We start from the raw sequence: 27,626 nt of genomic DNA on the forward strand, positions 1-27,626 counted from the left end.
GGCCAATGAGCAGCGCCACCTTCTGTATCATGATATTTAATTTTTTTAAGTGTCAACACTGAGAGATTTACACAGATAAAAAGACATTACACAACATCCAACCTTCACAACAGGGAGACCCCTCTGCCCCTGCAGGTGGGCAGCCAGGCCTCTGTACCGTGAGTGTCAGCGGCAGCCAGCTTCTCTGCCTCTGACTTCAGTCTTGGCTTAATAGGCAAGCTTGAACCCAGCATCCTGGCCCCTTCTGTTCTGTGGCAAAGAGCTGAGGGTAAAGGGCACCGGGGTCTGCAGTCTGTCCTTAGAACTGGCAGTATGTGCTAGAGCAGTGGGTTGCAACCCTGGGCCAGTTTGTGTCCCCACAGCTTTCGTGGGGCACAGAGATGGTCAGAAGCGGGACCGCTGGCAGCTCCCCCGTTCTGGGGTTGAGTATGAGATGAGCTGTGGCCCGCTCTACTGCAATGGGGCCCCAAGGTGGGAGGACAGCGGCAGGAGGGTATCCTTCAGCACGTGCAGGAGTCACTGGCTTGGCGTGATCCTTGCCTTTACATACCAGACTCCGATGGCCTGAGCTCCTGGGGAGAGAGGAGCCTGTGAGGACTTGACCCCTGACCAGGTGCCTTCCCAAGTACCCTGCCTCAGGCACAGTCCCTTACCCGAGTCTGATTGTGGCTGCTGCCAGTTGTGGAAGAGGCAAACTCTGAGTACTTGCTCCCAGCAACCATGCAGGCCCACTTGCGGTACTCTTCCCTCACCTACAAGCCCAAGGTGCCAGGTCAGGGGAGAGGCCACCCCAGGACTGAGGCATAGCTCCTCCCACAGCCTCCCCTGCCGGCCCACCTTCTTGTTGAGAAGGCAGAGCAGGACGTAGAGGAAGAGTCCCTGCAGGCAGTTGAGGATGGTGAAGATGTAGGTCAGCACTGAGCTGTAGGGTTCAAAGAGGAACAAGCCAAAGACCCAGGTACAGCCCAACACAAAGAGCTGGGCAATGGCTGTGACGGTCAGCACCCTGCAGGGGAGAGAGGGACAGATACTGACCTCCATCCCGCACTCCCTTCACCCCAGCCCCTTATCTCCACCCACAACCTGCACCTCCAGGCCCCTCAGGTCCCAGCCCCTTCGCTGATTCCAGCCATCTCACCTTGCCTTCCGTAATTTCTTCAGGTCTGGGTTGATTTCAGAAAACTTCTGAGTGAGCCTCCAGACGGTAATCACGAAGATCACAGCATTGCACTGGGTGGGGGGTACAGATTGTGGATGAGAGGGGTGAAGGTGGGGACCCTGTCACTCAGGCTTTCTGTAAAAAGGGGGCACTTACCAAAATGATTAAGGCCAGGGGTCCTACGAAGCTCCAGAAAAAGCCATGCTTTTTGCTCAACCAGCAGCTGGGAGAGAGGAGGGGACCCATCAGACCCCAGAGGGGCACGGAACTGGGGTGCTGTCACCTGGCAACCCAGCCCCCGCCTTTGCCCCATCCAGCATACTCACTAGGTCTCGCCGACGTAGCCCTCGCTGGCGGTGGCCGCCGAGATGGCCACGATGAGCAGGGGCACGCCGTAGCCGATCAGGCAGAGCCAGCGTGTGCTCAGGCCCTGGCCCTGGAACACGCGCACCACGAGGAAGTACAGCACCAGGCCCTCCAGGCTCATCCAACAGAAGGCGGCCAGGAAGCAGTAGTGCAGCAGCCCGGCCACCAGGCGGCAGCGCAGCCCCGCCTGCGGGAGCAGAGGAGGGGCCGGGCGACGTCAGCGCGGGGCGGGGCCGCGTCGCCCGAGCCCCTCCCCCGGGCCAGGGGGCGTGGTCAGGCGCTTCCGGGTCGCCTCTGACACCGCCCTGGCGGGTGGGCCTGGGGGTGACACGTGCCTCCAAGGCCGGCGCCCTTTGCCAAGACCGCGGCGGCAGGCGGAGCGGCCTGGCCTGGGGGTCCCAGGGGAGGGCGGGGCTCACCGCTTCTGGGTCTCCCAACCCCACCGCAGGTGAGGGCGGGGCGGGCCTCACCTCGCCGTCTGGGGTTTCCTTTTCGATGCCCGCCAGGAAGACGACGGAGCCCACGAACAGGCAGACGCAGAGGTGCAGGTGCACGGTGGTGCGAGAGCTCTTGATGGGCCGCACCAGCAGGAAGGTGAGGATGCACAGCAGAAGGCAGACGAGCGACAGCCACAGTCCCACCTTGGTGATCAGCTCCAGCTTCCAGTCCTAGGAGTGGGATGGGTGGGCGGAGTCCCGTCAGGACCCGAGGGCCACACTCCATCCACGGGGTAGTACTTGCTGGGCCTCTGGCTTGGACCCCAGCCCCCACTGTCTGGCTAATTTTGGGTGACTTTGGCCCAGCTACCTATGGATCCCCCCTTAGGCCACATTTAGAAAACTGTGCTACCCTGGAGTGTTCTACGTGGGGAGGTTTTTGTTTTGTTTTTTGGGAACCCAGAGGGGCTCTACTACTGAGCCACACCCCCAGCCCTTTTTATTTTTTGAGACAGGGTCTTGCTAAGTTGCTCAAGGCCTTGGTTAGTTGCTGAGGCTGGCCTCGAACTTGCAACCCTCCTGCCCCAGCCTCCCGAATGGCTACGTGGGGAGTTTTTAGCAACATTTCACAACTGGTGCCAGTTCCACAGGCAGAGGGGCACTGGCTGCAGTAGGGCTGTGCCAAGCAGCACAGCTGCTGGGTCATGAAGTCCCAGAAAGGGTGACAGAGGGCGTGGCATAGGGCCACTTGACTGTGCAACCACAGGGACAGGGACATATTTGAACAACCAGATGGAATGTACCATGGAGAACCAGCTGACTGTCTTGCCTAACCTGACCTCGACACCTGTGGGCCCTTTTCTTTTTTGGGGGCAGCACTGGAAATTGAACCTGGGGTGCTCTACCATTCAGCTACTTCAGCCCTGTTTTTGTTTGGTGCTGGGTATTGAACCCAGAGCCACTTAACCACTCAGCCACAGCCCCAGCCCCGCCCCCCCACCCTTTTTTAAAATTTTGAGACAGGGTCTTACTAAGTTGTTTAGGTCCTCGGTTAGTTGCTGAGGCTGGCCTCAAGCTAGTGATCCTTTTGCCTCAGATTCCCAAGTCCCTGGGATGACAGACGTGCCCCACTGTGCCAGCACCTGTGGCCTTTTGAGGGTGTCCCCCGCCGCTTACCTGTATGTCGTAGTGGGCCATGAGGATGGCAAAGCTACTCAAGTGGTTGCATTGGCAGGTGGTGCTGTTATTGCCGCTGCCCAGCTTCCAGCAGCCGGTGGTGTCCCAGTGTCCACTCTTGTTACTGTCAATCTTCCAGAAGGCACAGATCAGCTCTTTACGTTTCCCGGATATCTCCCCCTGGGGGCAGAGGGGTGAGCAGAGAGGTTGGCCTGGTGCCCACTTGGGTCCGGGGCTTAAGCCAAGTAGTCTGCTTTTCACTGGACAGGTATTTACTAAGCACCTACTGTGTGCCCCAGGCTTGGGCACATAACAATGAAAAAGGCAGACGCAAGTCCCTGCACTTCACAGAAGAAATACAATCAGTCAACAAATGTTAAAAAAAAAAAAATCAACATGTCTAGAAATTAGAAAAATGCAAATTAAAACTACACTGAGATTTCACCTCACTCCAGTCAGAATGGCAATCATCAAGAACACAAGTAACAATAAATGACGTGATGGTGAAGGAGACGGTCAACAAATCATAGGCCTCAGAACAGCCAGAGCAGTGCTCAGTGAGAAGAGGGAAGCGGGGGCCCAGTGCCAGGCCTTAACCTTCACGGCAGAGCTACGGTAACAAGAACGCCCGGTGCTGGCACAGAAGCTGACATGAAGACCACGGTACCGAATCAAGACACAGAGACGATCCCACATGAACACAGTCACCTCGTACCAGAAAGTACCAAACACGTACATTGGAGAAAAGACAGCCTCTTCCACAAGTGATGCTGGGAAAACTGGAAATCCATAGGTAACAAAATGAAATCAGACCCCTGCCTCTCACCCTGCCTTAAACTCAACTCAAAGTGAGTCAAGGCATGAGGCCAGAGACCCTGCACCTACCAGAAGAAAAAGTCGGCCCAACTCTCCATCATGCCGGCCTAGAAACTGACTTTCTCAACAAGACTCCTCAAGCACAAGAAGTACAATCCAGAATCAATAAGTGGGATGTATCCAACTAAAAAGCTTCTTCACAGCAAAGGAAACTATCCAGAACGTGAAGACAAACCCTATAGAATGGGAGAAAATCTTTACCACCTGCACCTCAGAGCATTAACCCCCAGGATAGACAAAGAACTCAACACCCAAAAAACAAATAACCCAGTCAATACACGGGCTAAGGAACTGAACAGAAGAAATACAATGGTCAACAAATATTAAAAAAGTGTTCAACATCTCTAGAAATTAGAGAAATGGAAACTAAAACAACACTGAGATTTCACCTCACTCCAGTCAGAATGGCAATCATCAAGAACACAAGTAACAATAAATGCTGGCAAGGATGCGGGGGAAAAGGTTCACTCAGACATTGCTGGTGGGACTGCAAATTAGTGCAACCACTCTGGAAAGCAGAATGGAGATTCCTCAGAAAACTTGGAACCACCATTTGACCCAGTTATCCCACTCCTTGGTTTATACCCAAAGAACTTAAAATCAGCAGACTACAGTGACACAGCCACATCAATGTTTACAGCAGCTCAATTCACGATAGCTCAACTATGGAACCCACCTAGGTGTCCTTCAACAGATGAACGGATAAAGAAAATGTGGTATGTATACACAATGAAATATTACTCAGCCATAAAGAAGAATGACTGTGACATTTGCTGGTAAATGGGTGAAACTGGAGACTATCATGCTAAGTGAAATAAGCCAATCCCCCCAAAAAAGTCTGAATATTCTCTCTGATATGTGGATGCTAACACACAATAAGGATGGGGCGGGGCAAGAATAGAAGTTCATTGGATTAGACAAAGAGGAATGAAGGGAAGGGAGGGGGAATGGGAATAGAAAAGACAGAATGAATGGGACGTAACTTTCCTGTGTTCATACATGAATATGTCACCGTGAAACTCCACATCTTGAACAACCAGGAGAATGGGAAGTTATACTCCATGTATTTATAATATGTCAAAATACACTCTAGTGTCATCTACAACTAAAAAGAACTAATAAAAAATTTAAAAAATAAATAGGATATTGGGCTGGGATTGTGGCTGAGTGGCAAAGCACTTGCCTCGAGCATGTGAGAATTATATTCAATGCTCAACACCACAAAATAAAAACAAAAAAATAAAAGACTGTGCCCAAGTATAGATACAAATTCAAAATAAATCAATAAATAGGATATTATTTTGCAGCTTAAAAATTATGTCATGATTTTAAAAAATAAGGAATAAATCGTAGACCTACTAAGTCCCCCCTCCCATGCTGGGGATGAAGCCCAGGCCTTGCACGTGCTAGGCAAGCACTCCACCATGAAGCCATGCCCCCAGCCCATGCGTTTTGATTTTAAATAAGGAGGTCAGGGAGGACCAATGAGAAGGTGACATTTGAGCAAAGACTAGAAACAGTTAAAGGACTGGGGTCCGTAGAGGAAGTGTCCCGGGCAGGGCCTCAGCAAGAGCAAAGGTCCTGAGGTTCATGTGAGAAGGAAGCAGGTGGCTGGAGGCGGGGAAACGAAGGCACTGCGGGGCACTTGATTTGGCTGTGGAGTGAGCGGCAGGACCCTCCCCTCCTCCCCCCTGTGGACTCACATCGTGGGAGAAGGCGAAGGTCACAGGGGAGGCGAGCTTCTCAGTGTCGTTGTTGGTCAGAAAGACGGAGTTGACGGGCGAGAGGATCTGGATGCGCGCGCCCCGCAGGGGGCCTTCGTGGGCCTTCTGCAGCTCCTCTTCCTTCTCGGGGTCCAGAACCAGGGAGGCGTTGGCCAGCAGCTTCCCCATGTTCGGGTTGGACAGGATGCCCACCACAGTGGTGCCTGGGGACAGACGTGCTCCATGCCTCTCCTTCCGCCCAGGACACCCCAGTCCAGACCCGGCCACCCCCCCCCCAGGCCCGGAGCCGCCGCCCACGTTCTAGACCTGCCCAGCCTCCCCCCACCCCCGTGCCACCTCCCCCCACCCCCCGCCCCCCGCGGCTCCTCTGGGGACCCCACCTGTGCTGGAGTTCCCGGCTCCAGTTGCGGTGGCCCAGTCTAGGTGGATCCGTGCGTGGCTCTGGCCCAAAGTGACATTTCCATTCCCTGGCTTCTGGTTCATCAGGGACAGCTCTGAGGAGAGAGGGGCGGTGACTGGGGACCTGGAGTACTGCCTGGCGGAGGCTGGAGAGGGCGGAGGAAGCCTCACCTGTGCCTGAAGGGGACCGGTAGGTGAAGGGGCCTTCAGGCAGAGACTCCGCCAGGGTCCTCAGAGATTGCTCCAGGCCCAGGAGCAACTGCGTGGCCACCTGGTGCCGGACAGGCAGGGCAATGTCCTCCACGTCCCCAGGGGCTTTCAGCAGCTGGTCCATGGCCCCAATGAGGTTCTGCAGGTGACAGAGATGAGAGGTAGGTTATTGGACCCCAGGAGGCCACCTGGCCTGAAGGACCTGACCTCCCCTAGGACCAGCGACACGTGGAGAACGGCCAGGTGGATGGCGGGGGACAGGCCTGGGAGAGTCGAGAGGACACAGTGGACAGAAAACAAGGGATCAGTCTACGCCGGGTGGAAATCTCCCAGCGGCACTCAGGTCCGGCTGTCCGCCACCGTTCCCAGGGCGCTGCACACAGCGGTGGCCACCAACCACAGGTGCTGTGCGCACGGGGCGCCAACCTGCTCCAAGGGGCGCACACCAGGTTCTGTTGGAAAAACTGAAGGTACACGGGCTCAACTTGCTCTCATGGTCCCTGTTGAGATGGTTGGCATCCTCTGCTGAGTTAAAGGAGCTCCGGGACTGGACCAGCACTGAGCTGCAGCCCAGCCCACCTTATTCTATTTTAAATATATTTTGATGGATCTTTATTTTATTTTTATGTGGTGCTGAGAATTGAACCCAACGCTTCACACATGCCAGGCTGCCACTGAGCTACAGCCCAGCCCTATTTTATTTTTCTTTTGAGATAGGATCTTGCTAAGTTGCCGAGCCTTGCTTTGGCATTATTATTATTATTACCACCAGGTGTGGGAGACCAACCTTACACGTGACTGAGTCACACTCCCCGGCTGGGTGCTGAGGCACTCAGTCGCAGAAATGTGGCAGAGCTTTCCCTACCCTTCTTGGGTCCGAGGGTCCGTGTCTGGTACATGGGTATGTCTTCCTACAGCCCCATGGGTGAAGCTATGCTCACCTGTTGCTTTGTAATATAACCCCTTGCCCTGTTTAGGATAGAATCTTCCATGGAAGTGCCTTGTGTGTGTCCCCTTCTCTTACTGTGCCCTTGGGTGTGGCCTACCCAGGAGTCAGTCAACCTGCTGACAGTGGACATCATGAAGACAGACTCAGCCCCCTGAAACCTGACCCCTTGCCTCATTTGAATAGCTTCTCCTCAATAAAAGGGGTCATCGCCTGCTCTGGCTCTCTCTCTTTCTGCGGACCCTTAAAGTCAGAGGAGCCGTCACAACGACCCCAAACAAAAAGGTATTTGTGTCTCTTGTGTGGTTGTTTCGTGCAGCTCGGTCAGCCCAGTTTAACTGGAGTGACTCCCTAAGCCTTTTAGTCTTGAGAACTGAAACCTGGCAACCAGGTATTGAACTCAGGGGCACTCAGCCACCAAGCCACCTCCCCAGCCCTTTTTATATTTTATTTAGAGACAAAGTCTCACTGAGTTGCTTAGGGCCTCAGTGCTGAGGCTGCCTTTGAACTTGTGATCCTCCTGCCTCAGCCTCCCAAACTGCTGGGATTCCAGGTGTGCACCACTGCACTCAGCTTATTTTTACTTTTTGAAAATGTAATTACTAAAATGTTTTAAAGTGATTCACATTTCTTTCCCCTTTCTCTTTCTTCCTTTACTTTTTACATTGTATTTCTATTATGTTTCTCGTGTATGACACTGTTCTCTAAGCTTTATTTCTACCAGTAGGGTTCACTGAAACCACACCATTTTCATGCTTGTGTTACAGATGAGGAAATGGGCCCCGAGAAGGGAAGTCAACTGCCTGAGGTCACACAGCAAGAAGTGGCAGTGAGGAGGTTTGCATTGCTGTGGCCCAAAGCAAGGGTATTGACTGCTCCCATCTGTTGCATTAGCACCCTAGTGTGTGCACGTGCTTACACCAGGGTGCATCTACAGGTCTGTGTGCGGGAGATGGGTGAATGTGTGGGCACATGAGTGTCCTGGCCCCTGCTCGGGTCAAGGGCTGTCTCCATTCACATGGAAGCCTCCCCCAGCCTTTCCCACACCATCCTGGGGTCCCCCTGGATCCTGCCCTTACCTGGATGGTGTCGGTGGCCGCGACTGGCTTGAAATCCTTTTGCAGATTATTGACTTTGTCAAAGAAGCGGGAGAGACTCTGGGGAGGTGAGATGAGGGGTCACGGGTGGGTGGGAAGCTCAGGGCCAAGGGGTGGGCAGGGTGCTGCCCCAGGGATCCCCACCTCCCTGTCCTGGCTGGGGCGCTCACCTGGCTGTGGACTCCAGGGGGCGGAGACCAGGTGAAGAAGGGCTTGACTGTGGGGACAGGACAGTGGTTCATTAGGAGGAGTGCACTTGTGTGTGCGTGAGTGTGTATGAGCATGTGCACGTGGGTGTGCATGTGTGTGGGGTGGGGGAGGTTCTGGGGTCAGGGCAGGCAGGGTACCTTTGCAGATGGTGCTGTTCCGGCCATTGACGCTCCCAGGAATCAGCTCCCAGCCTGGGCGGCAGTGGCACTGGTAGGACCCCAGGGTGTTGGTGCAGATGGTGGACTGGTGGCACTGATGCTGCCCGGAGCTGCACTCGTCCATATCTAAGGACACAGACAGAGGGGTCAGTCCCGCCTCAGCCAGGACCGGTGCACTCTGCCGTCCGAGCTCCACCCCCTTCTTCCCGCCATTAGTGCCCTGCCTGGGCTGCAGTGCGGCCACCTGGAGATCCACACCGTTGCGAGGTGGGCACCAGGTCAAGAGGTGTTCGAGGCCTGTGCAGGTACAGGTTGTGAGGCTGCGGAAACTCGTCACCCAGTTAGTCACTAGCTGTAGCCCAGGACCCAGGAGCCTACTGTTAGACCCCAGCTCCTCCCTCAGGACCCCATCTTTCCCGTCCAGCCCCTGGAGCATTAGTTGGCGCAGGCGCAGGCGCTGCAGCACTGGACGTGGTCGGTTTTCCCGTGAGGGCTGCGATCCTTGCTGGACTTTGGGCCTCTGAGTGTGGCCTCTGAGCCCCACCTTCGCACACGGTGCTGTTGGGGCCGTTGGGGGATCCGGGGATAGGCTTCCAGCCGGGTCGGCAGCGGCACTGGTAGCCGCCCACTTGGTTGAGGCAGTGGGTGGATTTGTGGCACGGGTTTTGTCCAGAGGTGCATTCATTCACATCTAGGACAAAGCAGGGGGTCAGTCCCCGCCCCTGACCAGCTCCCATGCCCCGCTCACTGCACCCACTTCTCCATCTTGTCGCAGCCCCAAACCAAGGACCTCTGCAGGTGCCTCACTGGTGACCTTCAACTTCACCTTCAGAGCACCTCAGGTGGCCTCCCTGCATGAAGGGCACAGTGATGACCCTGGTCTCCAGTTTACAGGAGGTGGATCCAGGAGGGAAACCGAGCCAGGGGGTGGAACCTCCTGACCAAGGACTCTGGTCTTCCTCTTCGTGGCCACGGTGGAGGCTCCTTGTCAGAACTGAAAGCGACTCTTCTAGTCTCACATGAATGATGAGGATGGGGCTGAGGTCTGGGGCTCCACATAGACCCAGAGCTCAAAGGCCCTTCGTCCACCCTGCCCTGTGGCGAGACTTCCTGGGAGGTGATTCCCCAGGTGGACCCTGAGCCCCTGGACCTTGGGAACCTCAGGTCTTCTCCCTCCTTGGGCACAGGACTTGCCTCTGCTGCACCCGAGGCTCCTGTCCACCCTCAGGGGTCCTCCTGGGGCCTCTACCTGTGCACAGCTTCGGGTCCTTTGGGTTGGGCTCAAAGCCAGGCAGACACTGGCAGGTGTAGCTGCCCTGAGTGTTGGTGCAGGTGCTGCGGCCCTTGCAGATTCTGGGGTTCTGCTTACATTCGTCCACGTCTGCAAGAGGAAGAAGAGGGGCAGGATGCGGGCAGCCGGCAGCTTCAGGTGGCTTGTTGGGTTGGATGCGAGTGTTGTGATCAGAGGGTTTGGCTCTGTCAGCCCAGGCTGGGAGTCGGCCAGGTTCCTGGCATGGAGGCATGAGGTGGACCCACTGTGTCCCCAGGTTCCTTTCCTAACCCACAAGGAGGCTCTCCAGGGGGAGCATGGTCTCCAGACTCTCTGTTGTCCTCCCAGTGCCCTCTGCCTCCCTGGGAAGCTCCCAGCTGGGCCAGGGTGTCATGGCCACATGTGTCCTGGCTTGAGGATTTGGAGCAGAGGCCAGATGGGTCCTCCTGGGACCTGAGTGCAGGGGAAGTGCTGAGCTCCTGAGTGGGGCCTGTCTTGGCTTCCAGGGTGGGCTTTGGTCTGATTCTGCTAGCAGGGCTGCTCGATGGCTGAGTTGTCCCTGGGTCCCAGTGACCTAGCAGGACAGGTTCTCTCATCTCACTAGCTCTGAGAGCCCAGCTCCAAGGAGAGGAACCAAGATCTGCTCCTGAGCCAGGCCCACTGGGACAAGACTTAATGGCAGGGACAGGAGTGAGGACCATGCCAGAGAGCACAGGGTTGACATCCAGCCAGGCAGCCCTGGGACGGTGCAGGTGTGTTCCTGACCCCATGAAGCATCCTTGTCCTATGGAGGCCAGCTGTGGGTGGACAGCAGCAGAGAGTGGAGGCGTGGGGACCGGGAGGGGTGGCAGGCATTTCTGTCATCTCTTCTTCACCTCCACTGGAACACAGACCTGTGGCTTGCTGCGTGGGACCCAGCATCCTCTCTGACCCCAGTGGTCAGGCCCTTAGGATCTGGGCTGACCTCCTCCGGAGAGGGGTAGGGCTGGGCAGTGAGTGGTTCCATGTCACCCTCTCTGTGTCTTCCTCCACCCGACTCCATGTCACCCTGCTGACCCTTTCCTGACACTCCCTCCTCCAGTGCCTTCAGGTGGACCAGTTAGTGGTGAGTCAAGATGGAGAGCAGTGCAGAGAAATGAACGAGGCTGAGCAGCGCAGGAGGGCGTGGCTGATGAGCGAGTGCCCGTGGGCGTGGTTAGGGGTGTGGCCGATGAGGGTGGGGTTGATGGGCGTGGCTAATGAGGGCGTGGCCGAGAAAAGCGTGGAGCACAGAGGCGTCCTCTCCAGGCCCGAGTGCTGGCTGGGGACTGGGGCCTACCCTCGAGTCTCCTTCCTCCTGAATTTCCCGACTGGGTCCCTGGGTCCATCGTGGCTTGGGGGCCCGAGTGTGTTCCAGGTGTGGCTGAGCCCCTGTGGTCCCCGGAAAGGGCAGGGCTCGTCCCGGCAGCCGCTAGCAGTGGGAAGAGGACAGAGTGGCGCTGGAATGGGCTCCTCGCGGGCTCCAGGGCCAGCTGGGGCCATCTTGACCCGTCCCCTTGCGGTTCATGCAAAACAGATGCCAGATGGGCAGCGGGGTGTTCCGAAGGTCCAGAAGTGGCCCTCTGCGGAGGGCTCTGAGTCTTGGGCGTGGGACAAGGTTGGGCGACCGACTGTCTTGCACAGCCTAAGGTGGGCCAAGGAGCCAGGGGCGGGTCCCAGGTCCGCTGCCCATCACAGGAGTGGGACGCTAGTGGACGTATCCTCTGCGCAGCACAAGCCCAAGTGCTCAGTGAGGAGCTGAACCTCAGGTGCTTCTCCAGACGACAGACTGCTTTCTCTGTCACCTGCCTTGGGGCCCATGGTGTCCCCTACATCACTTCACCCCTGTTCATCCGATTCTCTGCCCCGCCACCTGGCCCCCTGCCCCAACCCTGCTTGTTTCTATCCCTCAGCAGCCCACCTTCTCAATATGGATGACCACCTGGGACGGAGCATGCTGGGAGGAATCCACCACCACCAGGTGCCCGTTGCTCACTGCACCAGGGTGTCCACCAAGGGGGCCGAAAACACTGTGTTGGTCATACCATGGCTGTGTCCACGCGGAAAGGGGGCCAGCCTTTTTCCAGTTCACACCCAGACTGTCCCCTGGCTGAGTGTCATGCATTCCTGGTACGCACATTTCTGCTCTGAGGCCCAGCTTCTTGGGCCTGTTATCCTTGGCTGTCTGTTTACCCTCAGGGCAGGAGGGTCAGGGCTGGGATCTGGGCTGTGGGCTCTTGTCATTCTGCAGACAGGGAAGGGGCTGCTGCCCTTCCTCAGGTCCTCTTAGACCCCCAGCTCAGCCTCAGCTCATCATCCGGATGCTAGCTCCCTCCCCTCCCTGTCCTGGGGTACTCTGCAGTAACCCCCTCTCTGGGAGGCTGCACACGCCCACTACTGGCTCCCCCTGCCCCTGCCAATGCCTGAAGCCCCTCCTCTGCCCAACCTATGGGAAGGGCACAGCCTGACCAAATTGCCCACCACCCCAGGAGCCGGGTCAGGAGAGGGTGCACCGACCCCAGTACTCAGAACACAGTCTGCTGGGGAAGTGCTCAGTGGTGGAGGCTGCGTGAGACCTGGCTTCCAGCCTAGCACCAGAATGCAGTTGTTTGTTTGTTTTTTGTACTGGAGATTCAACCCCAGGGCACTTCCCCACTAGGTGACACATCCCCAGCCTTTTTGTTTTTTGTTCTGAGACAGGATCTCATTAAGTTGCTGAGGCTGGCCTTGAACTCTCTATCCTCTTGTCTCAGCCTCCTGGTGTGCTGGGATCTCAGGCATGCGCCTCCATGCCCAGTTTAAAAAAAAAAAAATTGAGTCCGAAAGCCATCACTACTGTGGCACTTTCTGGGAACCAGGACCTGCCCAGTGCTTTTGGATCTCATTTCCCCTCCTTATGACTCCCTGCCTCACCCCGTACTGGGGACTGACCCAGGAACTCGCACCTGCTAGACAAGTGTGCTACCACTGAGCGACGCCCCAGTCCACGACTCCCCTTCTACAGATGGGCAAACCGAGGCACAGAGAGGTGAGGTGACTTGTCTGAAGTCACACAGTGAACCAAGAGCAAAGCTACCTCTGGTTTGGTTTTGATTTTCTCAGTGCTGGGGAGGGGGCCCAGGGCCCTGCTCATGCCAGGGAAGGGCTCTGCCCGGGAGCTGCACCCCAGCCTCCACCTTTTTAGCTTTAGAAGATAGGGGGCACCTTCCTGTGGGTTATTCTTTTTTTTCTCTCTCCCCCACTTTTTCCCCACCTGGGATGGGGTCTCTCTGTTTCCCAGGCTGTCCTCGGACTCCTGGGCTCTAGTGATCCTCCTGCCTCAGCCTCCCAAGTAGCTGAGACCACAGGCACAGGCCACTGTGCCTGGATTTTTTTTTTTTCCTTTTTTAAACACAATGATGTCATCACATCTCTCATGTCCACAGGGTTTCCTGATAAGCACCCTGGCCATCGTCACGGGAAGAGCTATCAGGATGGGACCAAGCAGCTGGTCTCAGAGTGCCCTGACCCTCCCGCACCTCTTGTGCTGGTGACGGGTGCACGCACAGCTGCCCCATCTCACAGTCCAGGCGCTGAGAATATAACTGGGCGCTGTCCCCAGATCAGCTCTGGTGCCCTGAACTGCATGTGGGGTGGGGAGGTGAGGGGTGGGCCTTACCTTGACATGTGTTCTCACTCGCATTAGTGAAGTTTGTTCCCCCAGAAAGGAGCTCATAGCCTGGGCTGCACATGCAGTAGTAGCTCCCCTCCACATTCTGGCAGTCAGCAAGTTTTCCACAGGACACTTTCATGGGTGGCACACATTCATTAATGTCTGCAACATAATAGGACCAAGGGTCACCTCCCAAAGTTGTGTGTTCTCTCAGAGAAGAGACTCCTGTCCCCTTCCTAAACTCCCAGCATGGGGTCTAACGTTGAGTTAGTGTCTTCTGGACAGAATCCTGAGCTGTACTGCTGAGGCTGTGCTGTAGCTGGAGCAAGCCCTTCCTAAAGGCCACACAGTCTGCTCTGTTCATCTCAGTCCTCTGGCTGACACTCCCAGTTTGGACACAGGGGACAATGCCAAGGCAGTGTGTGGGCTGCAAGCTCAGTGTCACCTTTCCCAGACCTAAGGGCAGGCTGAGACCAACTCCTGGGGCCCAGGTCCTCTCTGTGCAGGAAGCCATGCAATTCCCTGGTCTCTCTGCCATCTTGCTGTTTCCTTTCTGTTTTCTGTCTTTGATGATGGCCTTGAGGTCAAAGGCTCAGCCTTGACCATTACCCATGCCCCCCACTGGCACTGGGCACCCGCAGTCTCTGATGTGCCCTGCCCCTCCCCCATCCTCTTTACCATCACAGATCTCCAGGGGGTTGGTGAAGATCTCTGTAGATGAAGAGGCAAACCCCGGCTTGCAGCGACAGGCGGTGGCGCTGACACATTCTGAATTGAGAGGGCACCAGGGGGCACAGGCTGTGGGGGTACAGACTGGTCAGAGGCTGGGAGGGGGCAATGTGGTCCCAGAAGAGGGTCCCAGGAGGTGGGGAGATGCCCTGAGCCTCCCTGCCCAGGCCTCTCCTCCCTGGGCTGGGGTGCAGGGCCCCTCCCAGGCTCTGGCTGTGGACACGCTGCTCCCCAACACTCACCCTGAGAGCCCTGGGCTCCGGCTCTGGAGAGACTCAGCAGGACACACAGCAGCCCTGTGACACAGAGAGGGCGGGTCAGCAGGCCCAGCAGAAAGAGGAGGCTGGAGGTGATGCACTGGAGGGCAGGGGCTGTGGACCCTCCTGGGCTCGGACCTGGTCCACTCCTCAGAGGGAGCCCAGGTGGCCCCTCCCAGAGGGTCTGGGGGATGGGAAGGGGGCTGAGCCTGGCAAGCTCTGGGCTCCAGCCGGGGCTCTCCTGGCCTGTGGGTGGGGGACTGGAGCCTGGTGGCCCTGGTTCAGACCCTGGGGCACAGGCAGGCTGCCTCACTGCCCCACCTCAGTTTCCCTTTCTGTGGAGTGGGGACAAGATGACACCCATGTCATAGGTCACGTGGGAACAAACCCCAGTGTGTCAGGGTGTTTACCACCATCGCTGACCTTTAGGTAGGAAGGGAGGGTCAGGGCCAGCTGGTCTCTCAGGTCCCCTGCCTGGTCTCCCTGGTCCCCACCCTGACTTTCAGAGGATCCAGCCTTGGGGACATAGGTGCACACCCACCACACCCACCCACTGGCTCCAGCTGTACCTGGAGCATCTGAGAGTCCCATCTGATGCCACAGTCATCAGCCCCAAGGCCCATCCTGGGACCCCGTGGTGACATTTCACCTCCCACCCCCCCACACAGAAAAGATGCCGTGGGCACGAGCTGGGCTCCGGCTGGAGGGGCCCCCTCCTCTGTTCCTGCCACTCAGGGGCATGTCCTGGGGGACCCTCCTCAAGTCACCGGGGGGCCTCCTTGCCCTTCTCCAGAGAGCGACAGGCAGGGAGACAGGGAGAGCGAGAGGAGATGGGCGACAGGTGAAGAGATGGAGAAAGGAGACAGGTGGGGGCTGGGTGCACACCCTGGAATCCCAGGGACTCGGGAGGCTGAGGCAGGAGGATGGCGAGCTCCAGGCCAGCCTCAGCAACTTAGTCTCAAAATGAAAAGTGAAAAGGACTGGGGTGTGGCTCAGGGGTGGAGCACCCTGGGTTCAGCCCCTGGTACCTCCCCCAAAAAAGGACAGATGAAGAGAGATTAGAGAGAGAAAGAGGGGTCCAGGGGATAGAGGACAGAAGAGAGGACAGTGACACGGGAAAGAAGCCACAGGTGGGAAGAGAAGGAAGGTGGGGACAGAAGGTGCAGGCGACAGAAGTGACAGGGAAGACGGTAGAACCTGCAGAAGGCGAGGGGCGGAGGGGACGGGCTGGAAGGCACAGGCAGGGACAGACAGACAGACAGACAGGGGGTGGATGGAGCAGGAGGGCGGAAGGCGTCTCCACAGCAGCAGGTGCTGAGGGGACAGACAGCTGGGGCCACCGAGAAGCAGTGAGGACCCCAGTAGTCCAGGGATCCCCCAAGGGGGTGCCTGGTGGAGGGACGGGGACCAGGAGGCCGTGTGAGTCACTTCCTGGGGAACAGATGACTCACCCGTTGCCTCAGTTCAACCCTGGAAGGGGCTCCTGGGGGCAATCTGGGGTTGGTCACCGTGAGCATCACTTGGGGGGCTGTAGGGGACCCCCACTAGAGGATGCGCTGACCGCTCAGTCTGTGCCTACCCTTGGGGCCCCTCAGGCTGGCAGCGGGCAGAGAGCCCCCCCAGTGGGGTACACGGAGGCGGGAGCGCCCTGGCCCAGCCCCAGGCCCTCCGCGCTGGGATGCCCCTCTGTCCCTCTCGGCCCTCCTTGGCTCCAGGGCTTGGCTAGTTCCCCTGGGCAGGGACCCACTTCCTCTTCTCAGGACAGACCACACGGTGGCCTCCCTTCCCTGCGTGGCACCGGGGTGGAGGGTCCCCAGCTCCCCAAACCCCACATCACTCCTTTGTCTCAAGGCCCTCCCAGGAGGCAGGGGCTGCGTCTGTGTCCATTCTACACTCGGGGAAACCGAGGCTCGAGGCCAGAACAAGATCGGGAGGAATCCAGGGAACCGACCGAAGGCCGGGAAGGGTGGCTGTGAGGGGCAGCTCCCCCCTCACTCCCTGCCCCTCCTGGGCCGGGCTCTCCCCACCACCGTCCTGAAGCTGCGGGGCCATCTGGGGCCTTGGACGGTGACCAAACAGGAGCCGGGAGAGAAGCTGCTGGTCGCTGCTCCCGGCCCATCTGGTTCTCATTCCCGGCCGGCAGAGCCCGGAGCAAGAAGAGTCCCGCCTGGGACCCTGCGGGGGGGTGGGGCACCCCCCGCCTCCTGCTGAGGACCCGGGATTCCGGGGCCTGGAGTGGCTCCGCTCAGGGGCTCCGAGAAGCCAACCCCAGCATCCCGCAGGCGTCCCACAGACCGAGGTCCCTAAACAGCTCCTGGTGAACTTGCCCGAGCCTCCAGACCCAGCCCGTCCCTCCCCCTGACGGGACCGAGCAGCTCCGGCTCTGTGACTGGGCTCTGTCATGCAGCCAGGCCAGCCGGGCAGCTGTCCCCCACCCGGTGTGCCCGGGCGCGCTCCCGAGCCCAGGGGGCGCTGGGCTGCCACCAGCCACCAGCGGCTGACAACAGGAGAGTCCCTGTGGTCTGGGCAGCCCCATCTGCACCCCAAATGCCATTTCTTCACTCTTTGTTGCCCCGTTGCCTGGGCAACCGCTGCCCTGATAACCGTTAGAGCCACCCTGGGTGGGGCGGGAAGGGAGGCCCCAGGGAAGCCACACCAGGCTCCAGTTCAAGTTCAAGCCCGCAGCCCCCCAAACCCTGAGGGCGCCGAATCCCAGCCAGCTCCTCCAGGACCCAGAGAGGTCTCTGGGGCTGCCCCTGCCACTGAGACGGCAGGGGACACCATCCTGGGGACACCCAGGAGCTGGAGAAGTCCAGGCCACCAGCTCTCCGGCCACCCCCGCCCCCTGCCCTGCTTTGTAAGGACAGCAAGTGCGCCGGCACTTGTTGCTGCCACCTTTCCTCCCCGGTGCCTTGGGGTCCCCTCTTAGGGTGCAGCCTGAACACCTCTGGGCAGGGTACAGGCAGCTCCCCACGGTCTCTGTCCCCATGTGCCCAGCGGTGCACGCTTCCTTCCTGGATGGGGAGCTGCCAGCGGTGCCTCCCATTTCTCAGCAGCCGCCTGGGGGCCCGCCAAGGTCCCCGCCCCTCCCCGCGGGGCCCAGAGCTCTTACCTGGAAGAGGCAGGGGGCCCCCCATGGTCCAGCTGGGGCGGGGCGGCGCGCAGGGCGTGGGACAGGGCCGCTGTGTCCTGGGCCTGCAGCTGTGTGGCCGGTCAGGAGGCAGGCCCTTTATGAAGAGGGGCGGTGGGGACAGCGCTGGCCAGGGCCCTCCCCGGAACTGGCGGAGCAGCTGGAAGCCAACAGGAAAGTGCTATGAACACACGCGCACACACACGCACACACACGCACACACGTGCAGGGGACCTGCTCCGGGCAACCTGCTTTCAGTTCTCTGCCGCCACCGACGCTCCCGGGCCCTGAGGGCTCCAGTGGCTGCAACCGAGAGGCCAGGGGAGGCCAGGCAGGGGAGGCTCCTTGGCGCCTGGCTCCGTCCCCAGGCGGTAGGGCGGGCCTGGGGGGCCAAGCTGGTTACCGGCCAGGACAGAAATAGCCCCGGGCTCCCTCATCAGGGCCGCCCTGCGCTCAGGTCTGAGTTGTCACCCTTTGTAGCTGGGCGGACGGCGCCTTCCCGTCCCTCTCTCCAGATGTCCAGATGGGGAGCAGACACAGGAGGCCAGCGTCCACCCAGGAGCCTGGGAAAAGCAGAGGGCCCCCCAAGGGTGCCAGGCAGGCGCTGAGGAGAGTAGTTTGGGGGGCTGGGGTGCGGCTCAGTGGTAGAGTTCATGCTTAGCAGGAGCCAAGTCCTGGGTGGGAGCCCAGCACGGCCCAAAGAGAAAGGGTGAGAAACTTCCAGACCCAGGGCGGCCATGTTCCTGGGCTTCCTGGGCCCAGTCCAGGGGCTCGTGGGCGTCACATCATCAACAGGGAATCGCACGATGGGAAAGTTCCCTGAGTAGATCCTGCGATCCCCTCGACTCTCTATCCCTCTCCATCGTCCAGTGATCTTTGGAAGCACAGTTGTTTACCAAGCAGTGAGTCTGCACCTGGCCTATTAGCACTCAGTTATTCCTCAAACACCAGCAGGCCTGCTGAGCCAGACTCCCACTCACAGAGGGACAGACCAAGGCAGGGCACCTGCACCGCTCATGAGGGGCCCAGCCAAGAGCGGTACAGCCAGCCCAGACCCCAGTCTCTACAAGGAGCCCAAGGCCACCGAGTAAATCCTGGCAAGTGACCCTGAGGCTCAGCAGGCACAGTATCCAGACCTGGCTTTGTGTCCCCTGAATGCACATTTCTTTTGGCCTGGGGTGGTAGCTCAGGGACCATGCACTCCCCCGGCAGGCAGGAGGCCCTGGGATGGACCCCAGCCCCACAAATAAGTAAATAGGACTTTCCGCTGGGCGTGGTGTGCGCATCTGCAATTCCAGCGGCTTGGGAGGCCGAGGCAGGAGGATTGCAAGTTCAAAGCCAGCCTCTGCAACTCAGTGAGACCCTCCGTCAGGAAGGGAGAATTTGTTTCAAACATTTTAAAATTAAAAAGGCTGGAGATGTAGCATCCCTGGTTCAATCCCCAGTGTGTGTGTGCGTGTCTGTGTGTGTGTGTGTGTGTGTGCACGTGTGTGTGTGCTGGGAAGGGGACCCAGGGCCTCCAGCAGTATCCCCAGTCTCCTTTTCACATGAAAGGATCCAGGGTGCAAAAGAAAATCAACAGTACAGAGTAGTTCAAGGAGGCAGGAACGTGGCTTTGGGCTGGTTAAGTCACCAGTGGCCTGTGCGGATCTGTGGGCGGCGGACACTTGCCCGGCCTGTGAGGCCCGGGTGCCTTCCCCACCAAACCAGGAGGCAACCGAGCCGCAGTCAGAGACCCTGAGGGGTGCAGTCCCAGGCCGCTGCCAGGAAGCCGAGGGGTCTGGGGAGGGGAGTGGACAGCAGGGGAGGCCACGCGGACAGGGGCCAGCTCCCGTCCAGAGTGGATTTTTGGCTTTTTCCCTGGGAAGCTGGAAACCCCGGCTGAGGGCTCCGCCCTGCAGACAGCAGGCCAGACAGCTGGTGTCTGGAGAAGCCATCGGGGAGGCCGGAGGGGCTGCCCGCTGCCCAGGCGGCGTCCCCACCCTTCTCTGGTGACCGTTATCCCCTACCTGCTCCCCCAGGGATGGTCCTGGGCCCCTGGAGGAGGTCTGGCCTCCCTGGACTCGGGATTCTGTCTGTCCAATGGGGACTCAAATGCCCGACCCGCTGGCCGCCCAGAGCCGAGGAACCAAGGATCAGGTGGCAGAGGACAAAGGGCCTCCAGATGTGTGTCCCGTTCTTGAGGAAGGCCTGAGAAGGGACATCCCCGCTTCCACCACTGCCACCCCATAATCTGGCCGGTCAGCAAGTCCTGCGGTTATGCCTCCAAATAGACCCAGAATGACTTCTCCTCCTCCGCGGCTCCTCCCAGGCCCAGCCTCAGCCTCTGACCCGGTGCCCCCGGTGCCCGCCGGCTGCTCCCTGAGCACCTGAGTCTCGGCCCACACCTCGAGAACCCTCTAGAGCTCCCACCGCACTGACAGCAGAACCCCTGCCCTCCCTGGGCCCCAAGGCCCTGCACAGTCTGTCTCATCACTGCCCGGTTCTCGTCCCTCCTCTCGTCCCTCTTGCCCTCACAGTTCCAGTTTTCCTTGTGGAGAGGACAGACACAGGGCCTTTGCACAGGCTGTTGCCAGGGCCTATGAACTGCGCTCACGCCAGCAGCCTGCAGTCTGCCCTCTTCTTCAGGGTTTCAGTCAGACACGCCCTGACCACCCTCACCCCGATGCAGACCTCTCCCCTCCTCTGGTGGCTCCCAATACTGCCCGACTTTTTTTGTTTTTCTGGTGGCCCTGCAGATGGCCTTGGGCCGTAGCACATGCCCTGCCCCTGAGCTGATCCCAGCCCCTCCTGCTTTCTTGGTTCCCGTCCCCATCATATAATCTGCTTGCCTTGTTTACTGTCTGCTCCTGTCCTCTGCTGGACCCCGGCCAGGGGCAGGACTCTCGTCCTCTTCCCTGCAGTGGCCTGCAGGGGTAGGGCTCCCCGGGGGTGGACGGGCACCTGACGCCCCTCACTGGAGGAAGCCTCCCTAGGCCTCCTGATCTGACTCCTGTGCCCCGAGGGGTCCAGCTCCCAAGACCCAAATGTGGCCCCTGGACCAGCTCACAACCCGGGTTCCACCTGGCATCAGGAGGGACAGGAAACGGTGCACCTGGGGAGGGGCTGAGGTCGATGACCCGGGGTCACCCCTCCAAGAGGACAGGGGACTCATGATGTTGTGAGAAGAATCCCATCATTTATAGGATTGTCCCCTCCACGTCAGCGTGTCCAGCACCTGGCACTTCTGGGCACTCATGGTGACAGAGCTCACCCACCCTCCCCGGATCCTGGGCGGCAGGGCTGTGGTTCCCACTTGACGGATGGAGAAACCGAGGCCCGGGTGGGTGTGCGCACTGTCTTGCCCAGAGTCCCAGAGCGCCCCGCGCGTCCTGTCCCAACCCCTCCCTGTGTTGCACTGTGTGGCCCTCTGGCTGGTGACAGGGCCTCTCTGGGTCTCAGTTCCACCCCGGGCACAGCGGCAGGGGTGGCTGGAGGTGGCCGCTGGCTGAGCATGGCCGGCCTGAGGCAGGTGGGAGCTGGGGCTTATCCTAGCTGCCCTCTGCAGGGCCCAGGGAGGAGGGGACCCCGGTGTCCTGCTCCTTGGGTCACCAGCGAGTGCCCAGCTCCCTCATAAGCCTGGGCCCAGGCAGGGGGTCAGCTGGGGTCCCGGTGGAGGGGGCCTAACAGGATGCCCCGGGCTGGGACACAATGGCAGAGGAAGGGGCCGGACGGACAGCCCCGCGGATGGGCCCCAGCGGCTCCGGCCAGGCGGCCGCTATTGTGCGCGGCCACAGCTGTGGGAGGCAGGAAGCCCCGGAGCAGGGAGGAGCTGGGGGCTCGGCGCCCCGACCTGGGCAGGCCCTCTCCTCCCGCAGGCGGGACACCTGGGGGCACCCCTGGCGGGCCAGCAGCTCCAGCCTGTCCCCTTAACCCCTGGGTCCCCGCCCAGCCCGGCCAGGCCGGCGGAGGGCGGGAGGCCCGAGCAGCCTCCTAAATACAGACGGAGCCACGTGGAGGCGCTGCCCGGGAACCGGGGCCCAGGGCCACCCCCGCCGCTCAGTCTCCTGGGGCTGGAGCTGCCGGGTCTCAGGGGCAGAGGGGGACAGAGATGTGGCAGAGGAGCAGCATGAGGTGGCGGTGGCTGGAGGCGCCTGTGCCCGCTGCAGACAGGTCCCAGCACCTGGTTCCTCCGCCCACTGCGCCCTGCGGTGGCAGAAGGGGGCTGAGCTGCTACTTCCACGTCCTCAGCTTCTAGGAAACAGCCCCGAGGAAGCTGCAGGGCGCCCCCAACCCCAACAACCCCACGCCTGGCCACACACTTCCCCTTCCCCGGGTCCCAGCTCACTGGTGGCCCCAGCTGGGGGTGTGACGCGGGGTGGGGGCGGGGACGGGCTATAAATAGGCTGTATATAAGCAGCTGCTGAGACTGCAGGCCGCGGGTGGCCAGAGCGCAAGGGCTCTTCACTGGGCAGCTGCGTTTCAAAACGTCCCCAGCTTTGCCTCTTCCACAGGACTGAAGATCACCCAGATTTGGGCCAGTCCCCGGGAATAGGGGGGAGGGTTACTTAAAAGGGCAACTTCAATGATTCCCCTCCCTCCTCCCGCTGTGCTGGGAAGGGAACCCAGGGCTTCCCACAGGCCCAGCCCCTGTGGGTGACTGACACTGCAGTGAAACCCAGGCAACTCCCCAGCGGTAACTGCACAAACAGGTGAAATATAATACAGCCAGGAAAAAGAACCCCAGGAGTGTGCAATGTGATGGCTGAGTCTCCATATCACATTCTTTTCAATTTAAAAAACTGAGGGGCTAGCTCATTAGTGGGGTGCATGCTTCATACGTAGGTCTGGGTTCCTTTTCCAGCACCATAAAATAAAGAGAGAGAGAGAGAGAGAGAGAGAGAGAGAGAAATCTTAAATTTGAGTGTGACAATTTCATACAGAATCTTGAGGGGGAAAACCAGAAAAAGAAAAAAGTCCCCCAAGCTCTGTAGGAAAGACCTCTTCACCAAAAAGCTCAGACCCAAAGAAAACAAAGCAAGATCTGGTTTCAGCATACAAACATGTGAGAATATTTTCTTAAAAAATAAGGATGTGAGGCTGCGGTTGTGGCTCAGTGGTGCAGCCTAGCATGAGGGAGGCCCTGGGTCCAGCCTCGGCACCACTAAAGAGAAATAAATAAAATGAAGGTGTTGTGTTCATCTATAACTAAAAAAAAAAATTAAGAATATAAGGATGTGGTACACACCCGCAATCCCAGCTACTGGGGAGATTGGGGCCGGAGGACTGCAAATTGGAGGCCAGCCTGGAAAATTTGTCTTAAAAAAAGAAAGAAAGAAAAGGAAAGGAAGCAAAAGAATGAAGGACAAAAAATGGGGGTGTGTGTGGGGGTCTCCTGTAGGATAGGGAGGGAAGGGACAGAGCCCTAGTTCTCGGTGGCTGAGGCTCACAGGTATGTATTCTCTTGTTTTTCTTTCTTTCTTTTTTTCTTCTCTTTCCTTTTTTTTTTTTTTTTGGTGGGGGGGTAGTACTGAGACTGGCCTCAAACTTGTGGTCCTCCTGCTTGAGCCTCCCGAGTCCCTGGGATTAGAGGTGTGCACCCCACCCCCCCCCCGTCATGCTTGTTCTTATCTATTTCCTTACGTATACCCGCCTTTGCTAAGTGAAACTCTCTACTCCCACTGATTGTAAATACGTCCACGTCTCTGAATACAAGTGTTTTCTTAAAGTGACGGCCGTTTAGCATAATGTCGTGCCACACAGAGAAGGTGGGGTTTTGAGGTGAAATACAGACATGACTTTATAAAATGAGAGAGGAAAGCAACAGAAACCGGGTTCTGAAAAGAGCTTGCTTCAAGCAAGAGAAGGAGAACGGGGCCCGGTGACATGGGCCCGGTGACACCCACCCGTGATCACAGCCACCTGGAAGGCAGGAGGATGGCAGGTCCGGGGCCAGCCTGGGCAATTCGTAAATAATCTGCCTTGGCCCATTTCACTGGATCAAATCCATCTGTGGGCGGAGCAGGATTAGCCCCCGATGTCCCATGTCTTCTTAAATTGCTTTTGGTGCTGAGGACAGAACCCAGGGCCTCACTGACAAGCCTCTGCCGTTGAACTCTGCCCCCAGCCCTTTTTTTTTTTTTTTTTGCAAAATATTTCTTAGTTACACATGGACACAGTATCTTTGTTTTTCTGTGGTGCTGAGGATCGAACCCAGGGCCTCACCTGTGCCAGGCGAGTGCTCTGCCACTGCGCCCCAGCCCAGCCCCCTTCCTAATTCATATTTTTTTGAGACAGAATCTCACTAAGTTGCCCAGGCTGGCCTCCAACATGTGATCCTCCTGCCTCAGCCTCCAGAGTCCCTGGGATTACAGCCTCTGATATCATTTTACAAAGTAAATGAGGCCATGTCTGGTGGCCCCCCCCACCTGTGGAGCCAGCTACTTCAGGAGGCTGAGGCAGGAGGATTGCTGAAGTCTAGGGGTTCAAGACCTGTCTGGGCGGGACTGGCAGAGGCCACAGGAAGCTCTGCAGTTCTGAGCAGAGACGGCAGGTGACACTGGGCTTTTCCGTCACTCTCTCGCAGTCCCTGGCCTCTTCCTCTTTCTGCAAGGGCTTTTGGGTGTAGCAAAGCGGGTGGAGGCCATGCCCAGGGGAGGGTGAGCCCCTGCCTCCGGGGGACGCTGCAGGAGGGGTTGGCCCAGGACCCTCACGGTCCTTGGGAACCGGGGCAGCGGATGGCGCCGAGGGTCGTAGCCCGTCCTAGGAAGAAGTGACTGGTGACAATAAACTACCCCCCCCCCAACCACCGGGCACTCTGCCCATGGGGCCGTGGTTTCTTCTTGACAGCAGTGAGAAACGGGTTGTCACTTCCTCAAAAAGTGACAGGTCGTTCGTTAAGTTACTCGGTGACACAGCTGTTCCATCCTGGGTTACCCGTCTGCAAGAATGGACGCCGGATTCAGAGGCTCCAGTTCCACGTCCCGGCTGTTTCCTGCCCGGCCAGTGTGGACACAACCCAGTGGACGAAGAGGTCAGCCAAAGGCATAATGGAATATTAGTCAGCCAGTAACAGGGGTGCAGCTCCCACAGCGTGGGTGGACCTCCCAAACATGACCCAGAGAGAAAGGGGCCAGTCACGGAGAAGCATGCCGCGTGACTCATCTACACGAGATGCCCAGAACAGGGGAATCCTTAGAGACGGAAAACAGATCTGAGGTTGCCGGGGGCTGGGGGCGGGGCATGGGGTGACTGCTAACAGGGGCAGCACCTCCTTTCTGGGAGAGGGAGGCGATAGTTGTGCAGTGTGGTCCGTGGTCCTCGTGCAAATGCCCCTGGGCCATTCACTTTAAAATGGTTCATTTTGTGTTCATCTTACCTCAAAAAATTAAAAAGCTGATCCAACTAAGCAGGTGCTTCCCCAGCCCCACCCTGGACATCGTCCCACCTGACACCGTCTCTCCTTTGTGGCCACCAATGGTCCCTCAGTTAATCTTCCTGCAGCCCTAGAATGAGGCAGGCATTTTTCTCCCTCCACAAACATGTCTATCATGCATTCACTCAACAAACACTGCCTGCCCGGGGCCTGCTCTGAGCCATGGAGGACGGAGGTGTGAACAGCCAGACAGAGACCTCTACCCCGTGGGGCTGACTTTCCAGCAGAGAAGACAGTGAGTGTGACAAATGAGCTCCGCGTGGAGAATGCTCAGGATAGGAAGATGAGGCAGGTGACCCAAGAAGGAGGGTGGTTCCTGGGGGTTGCAAACTAAAGAGGGCTGTCGGTGAGACTGAGCTGCCGTTCCCACGTTGAACACCCGGCAAGGCATGGGGGTTGCCAGCTGGGACACCATGGTCCACAGGCAGCTGCCTGCGGGTCCTGGACTCTGTGGCTGTGTGTCTGTCACAGGGGACGCTGAGGTACAGAGAGGTCTCAGGGCAGTGAGGGCACACGCAGGCTGCCCAGGGAACCTGCACCTGGCTCTCCCGGCTCCTCCTTCGTTTATCTGCAGGAGGCCGCGGCTCTTCTGGGCCCTTCTGGAGCCCCAGATGGCTTCTCTCTTGTCCCCGCCTCATCCCTAACAGTGTCTGCTTGGCCGCTGCATCCCACTCCCCCACCATCCCTGCCAGCTCCGAGCCTGACACCTGGGGAAACAGAGGCTCCTGTCAGGAGGGTGGCTCAGGGCCACACAGATGGGGGCAGAGCTGGGGTTCCGCAATGGTGGCGAGTTCCAGAATCCACACCCTGCATGGCTCACCTGGATCAGCTGCCTCTGCCCTGGCCTCCCTCCAGGGCGCACGGGTGAACACCTGGTCTGCAAGAACCTTCCAAGGCTCCCACCTACCTGGCTCAGAGCAAAATATACAGCTGGTGCTCAATAATGGTTGAATGAATGAATGTCTGAGCCAGGAGTGGTGGCACAGGCCTGTCATCCCAGTGACTCGGGAGGCTGAGCAGGAGGATCCCAAGTTCAAAGCCAGCCTCCGCAAGTCAGTGAGGCCCCGAGCAACTCGGCGAGACCCTGTCTCTAAATAAAACAAACACCAAAAGGTCTGGGCCGTGGCTCGGGGTGAGGCTCCCCCTGGCTCATTACGGGTCTATTTCTTGAACAGCTCAAGTAATTGCTTTCAGTTTTCTTTTTTCTTCTTTTCTGTGTGTGTGACTGGGGTTGGAACCCAGGGGGACTCTGCTCCTGGGCTGCAGCCACCGCTCTTTGGATTTTGAGATAGGACCTAGCTACGTTCCCAGGCTCGCCTTGAACTTGCGATCCTCCTTCCTGGGCCTCCAGGGCAGCCTGGGAGGACAGGCGTGCGCCCCTGTGCCCAGCTCTTTCGGGTTTCCTTTTTTTCATCTTTTCCTTTTTTCTGCGGTGCAGGGGCTGGAACCAAGGCTCTACCACGGAGCCCGGCCCAGCCTCGCATTTATCTCTTCTTTTCTTTCTTTCTTTCGAGTACTAGGGAGTGAACTCCTGGGCCCCCAACCCCTGAGCCCCATCCCCAGCCCTATTTTGTATTTTATTTAGAGACCGAGTCTCACTGAGTTGTTTAGGGCCTCGCCCTGGCTGAGGCTGGCTTTGAACTCTCAATCCTCCTGCCTCAGCCTCCCAAGCCGCTGCAATGACAGGCCTGCGCCATGGCGCCTGGCCCTCATTTCTTTTCCTTTGTGTCTCTCCTAAAACTTTTTTTTTTTTTTTTAAAGAACAGTTTTTTGACAAGAGTGGCTCTCTGGGTTCTGAGAGTGCAGGCACAGCCCGAGAGGGTGGCCCCTAGACTTGGCTCTGGGCGCCTCCTCCGAGCCCCCGCGGCTGCGGCATGAGCGGAATCCTGCCCTCCTCCCCCGCTGATGGCTTTCTTACCCTCTGCTCATGGAGAGGGGCCCTGGTTTCCTTTTGTGGTAGTGGCATGAAGTTTCCTTTCTAAATAAGTTCAGTTAAGAATTTTTAAAAAAGGAAAAGTGAGCTAATTGAAAGAAAAAAAATTCTGTGGTCTGTGGAGAGGCTCCGGGTGCCGGAGGCCGGGGAGCGGGGGAGGAGGGTCCTCATCCCTGGATCTGCTCACACAGCGGCGAGATGTCCCCTCCAGGAGGGGCCACAGCGGGCTGGGACAGAGGAACCGCGCTGGGCAGATGGCATCACCTTTTCTGAGCGGTTGGAGGTGGCATTTTGTAAGTGCACTTCCTGCGGGCACCCCCCTACAGGACACGAGGGTGTCACTGGGAATTTCTGTGGCCGTTGATGAGTCTTCGTGACACATCTCCATATCAGGGCCACCCCCCTGGAAACGCTGCCACCACCGCTTCTCTCCCCCAGCTTCTGCCCGGGACTGAAGTGCCAGGC

The 27,626-nt window shown here is 58.4% G+C and overlaps 1 protein-coding gene across 5 annotated transcripts; it reads right to left on the bottom strand.

The window, feature by feature from the left end:
• Nucleotides 1–33: 33 nt before the first annotated feature.
• Nucleotides 34–18,122, bottom strand: Adgre5 (adhesion G protein-coupled receptor E5). 5 transcript variants are annotated; one of them, XM_077795743.1, is made up of 22 exons: nt 18,063–18,122; nt 17,797–17,974; nt 14,670–14,723; nt 14,377–14,496; nt 13,705–13,860; nt 11,347–11,478; nt 10,008–10,139; nt 9,303–9,449; nt 8,738–8,884; nt 8,561–8,607; nt 8,373–8,450; nt 6,309–6,486; nt 6,119–6,232; nt 5,718–5,941; nt 3,139–3,318; nt 1,996–2,193; nt 1,486–1,712; nt 1,316–1,382; nt 1,139–1,230; nt 838–1,006; nt 654–752; nt 34–572 (listed from the first exon to the last, which is right to left on the bottom strand). In XM_077795743.1, exons 2-22 carry the CDS (start codon nt 17,819–17,821, stop codon nt 543–545), a joined length of 2,616 nt encoding a protein of 871 aa, XP_077651869.1. In that variant the 5' UTR covers nt 17,822–17,974; nt 18,063–18,122; the 3' UTR covers nt 34–542. The 5 variants fall into 5 exon arrangements, with proteins under 5 accessions (XP_077651869.1, XP_077651868.1, XP_077651870.1 ...); XM_077795742.1 differs by having other exon boundaries at nt 17,797–18,112; XM_077795744.1 differs by lacking the exon at nt 11,347–11,478 and having other exon boundaries at nt 17,797–18,112.
• Nucleotides 18,123–27,626: the final 9,504 nt, after the last annotated feature.

Source organism: Urocitellus parryii, chromosome 3 (assembly GCF_045843805.1).
Source record: "Urocitellus parryii isolate mUroPar1 chromosome 3, mUroPar1.hap1, whole genome shotgun sequence".
NCBI lineage: Eukaryota > Metazoa > Chordata > Mammalia > Rodentia > Sciuridae > Urocitellus > Urocitellus parryii.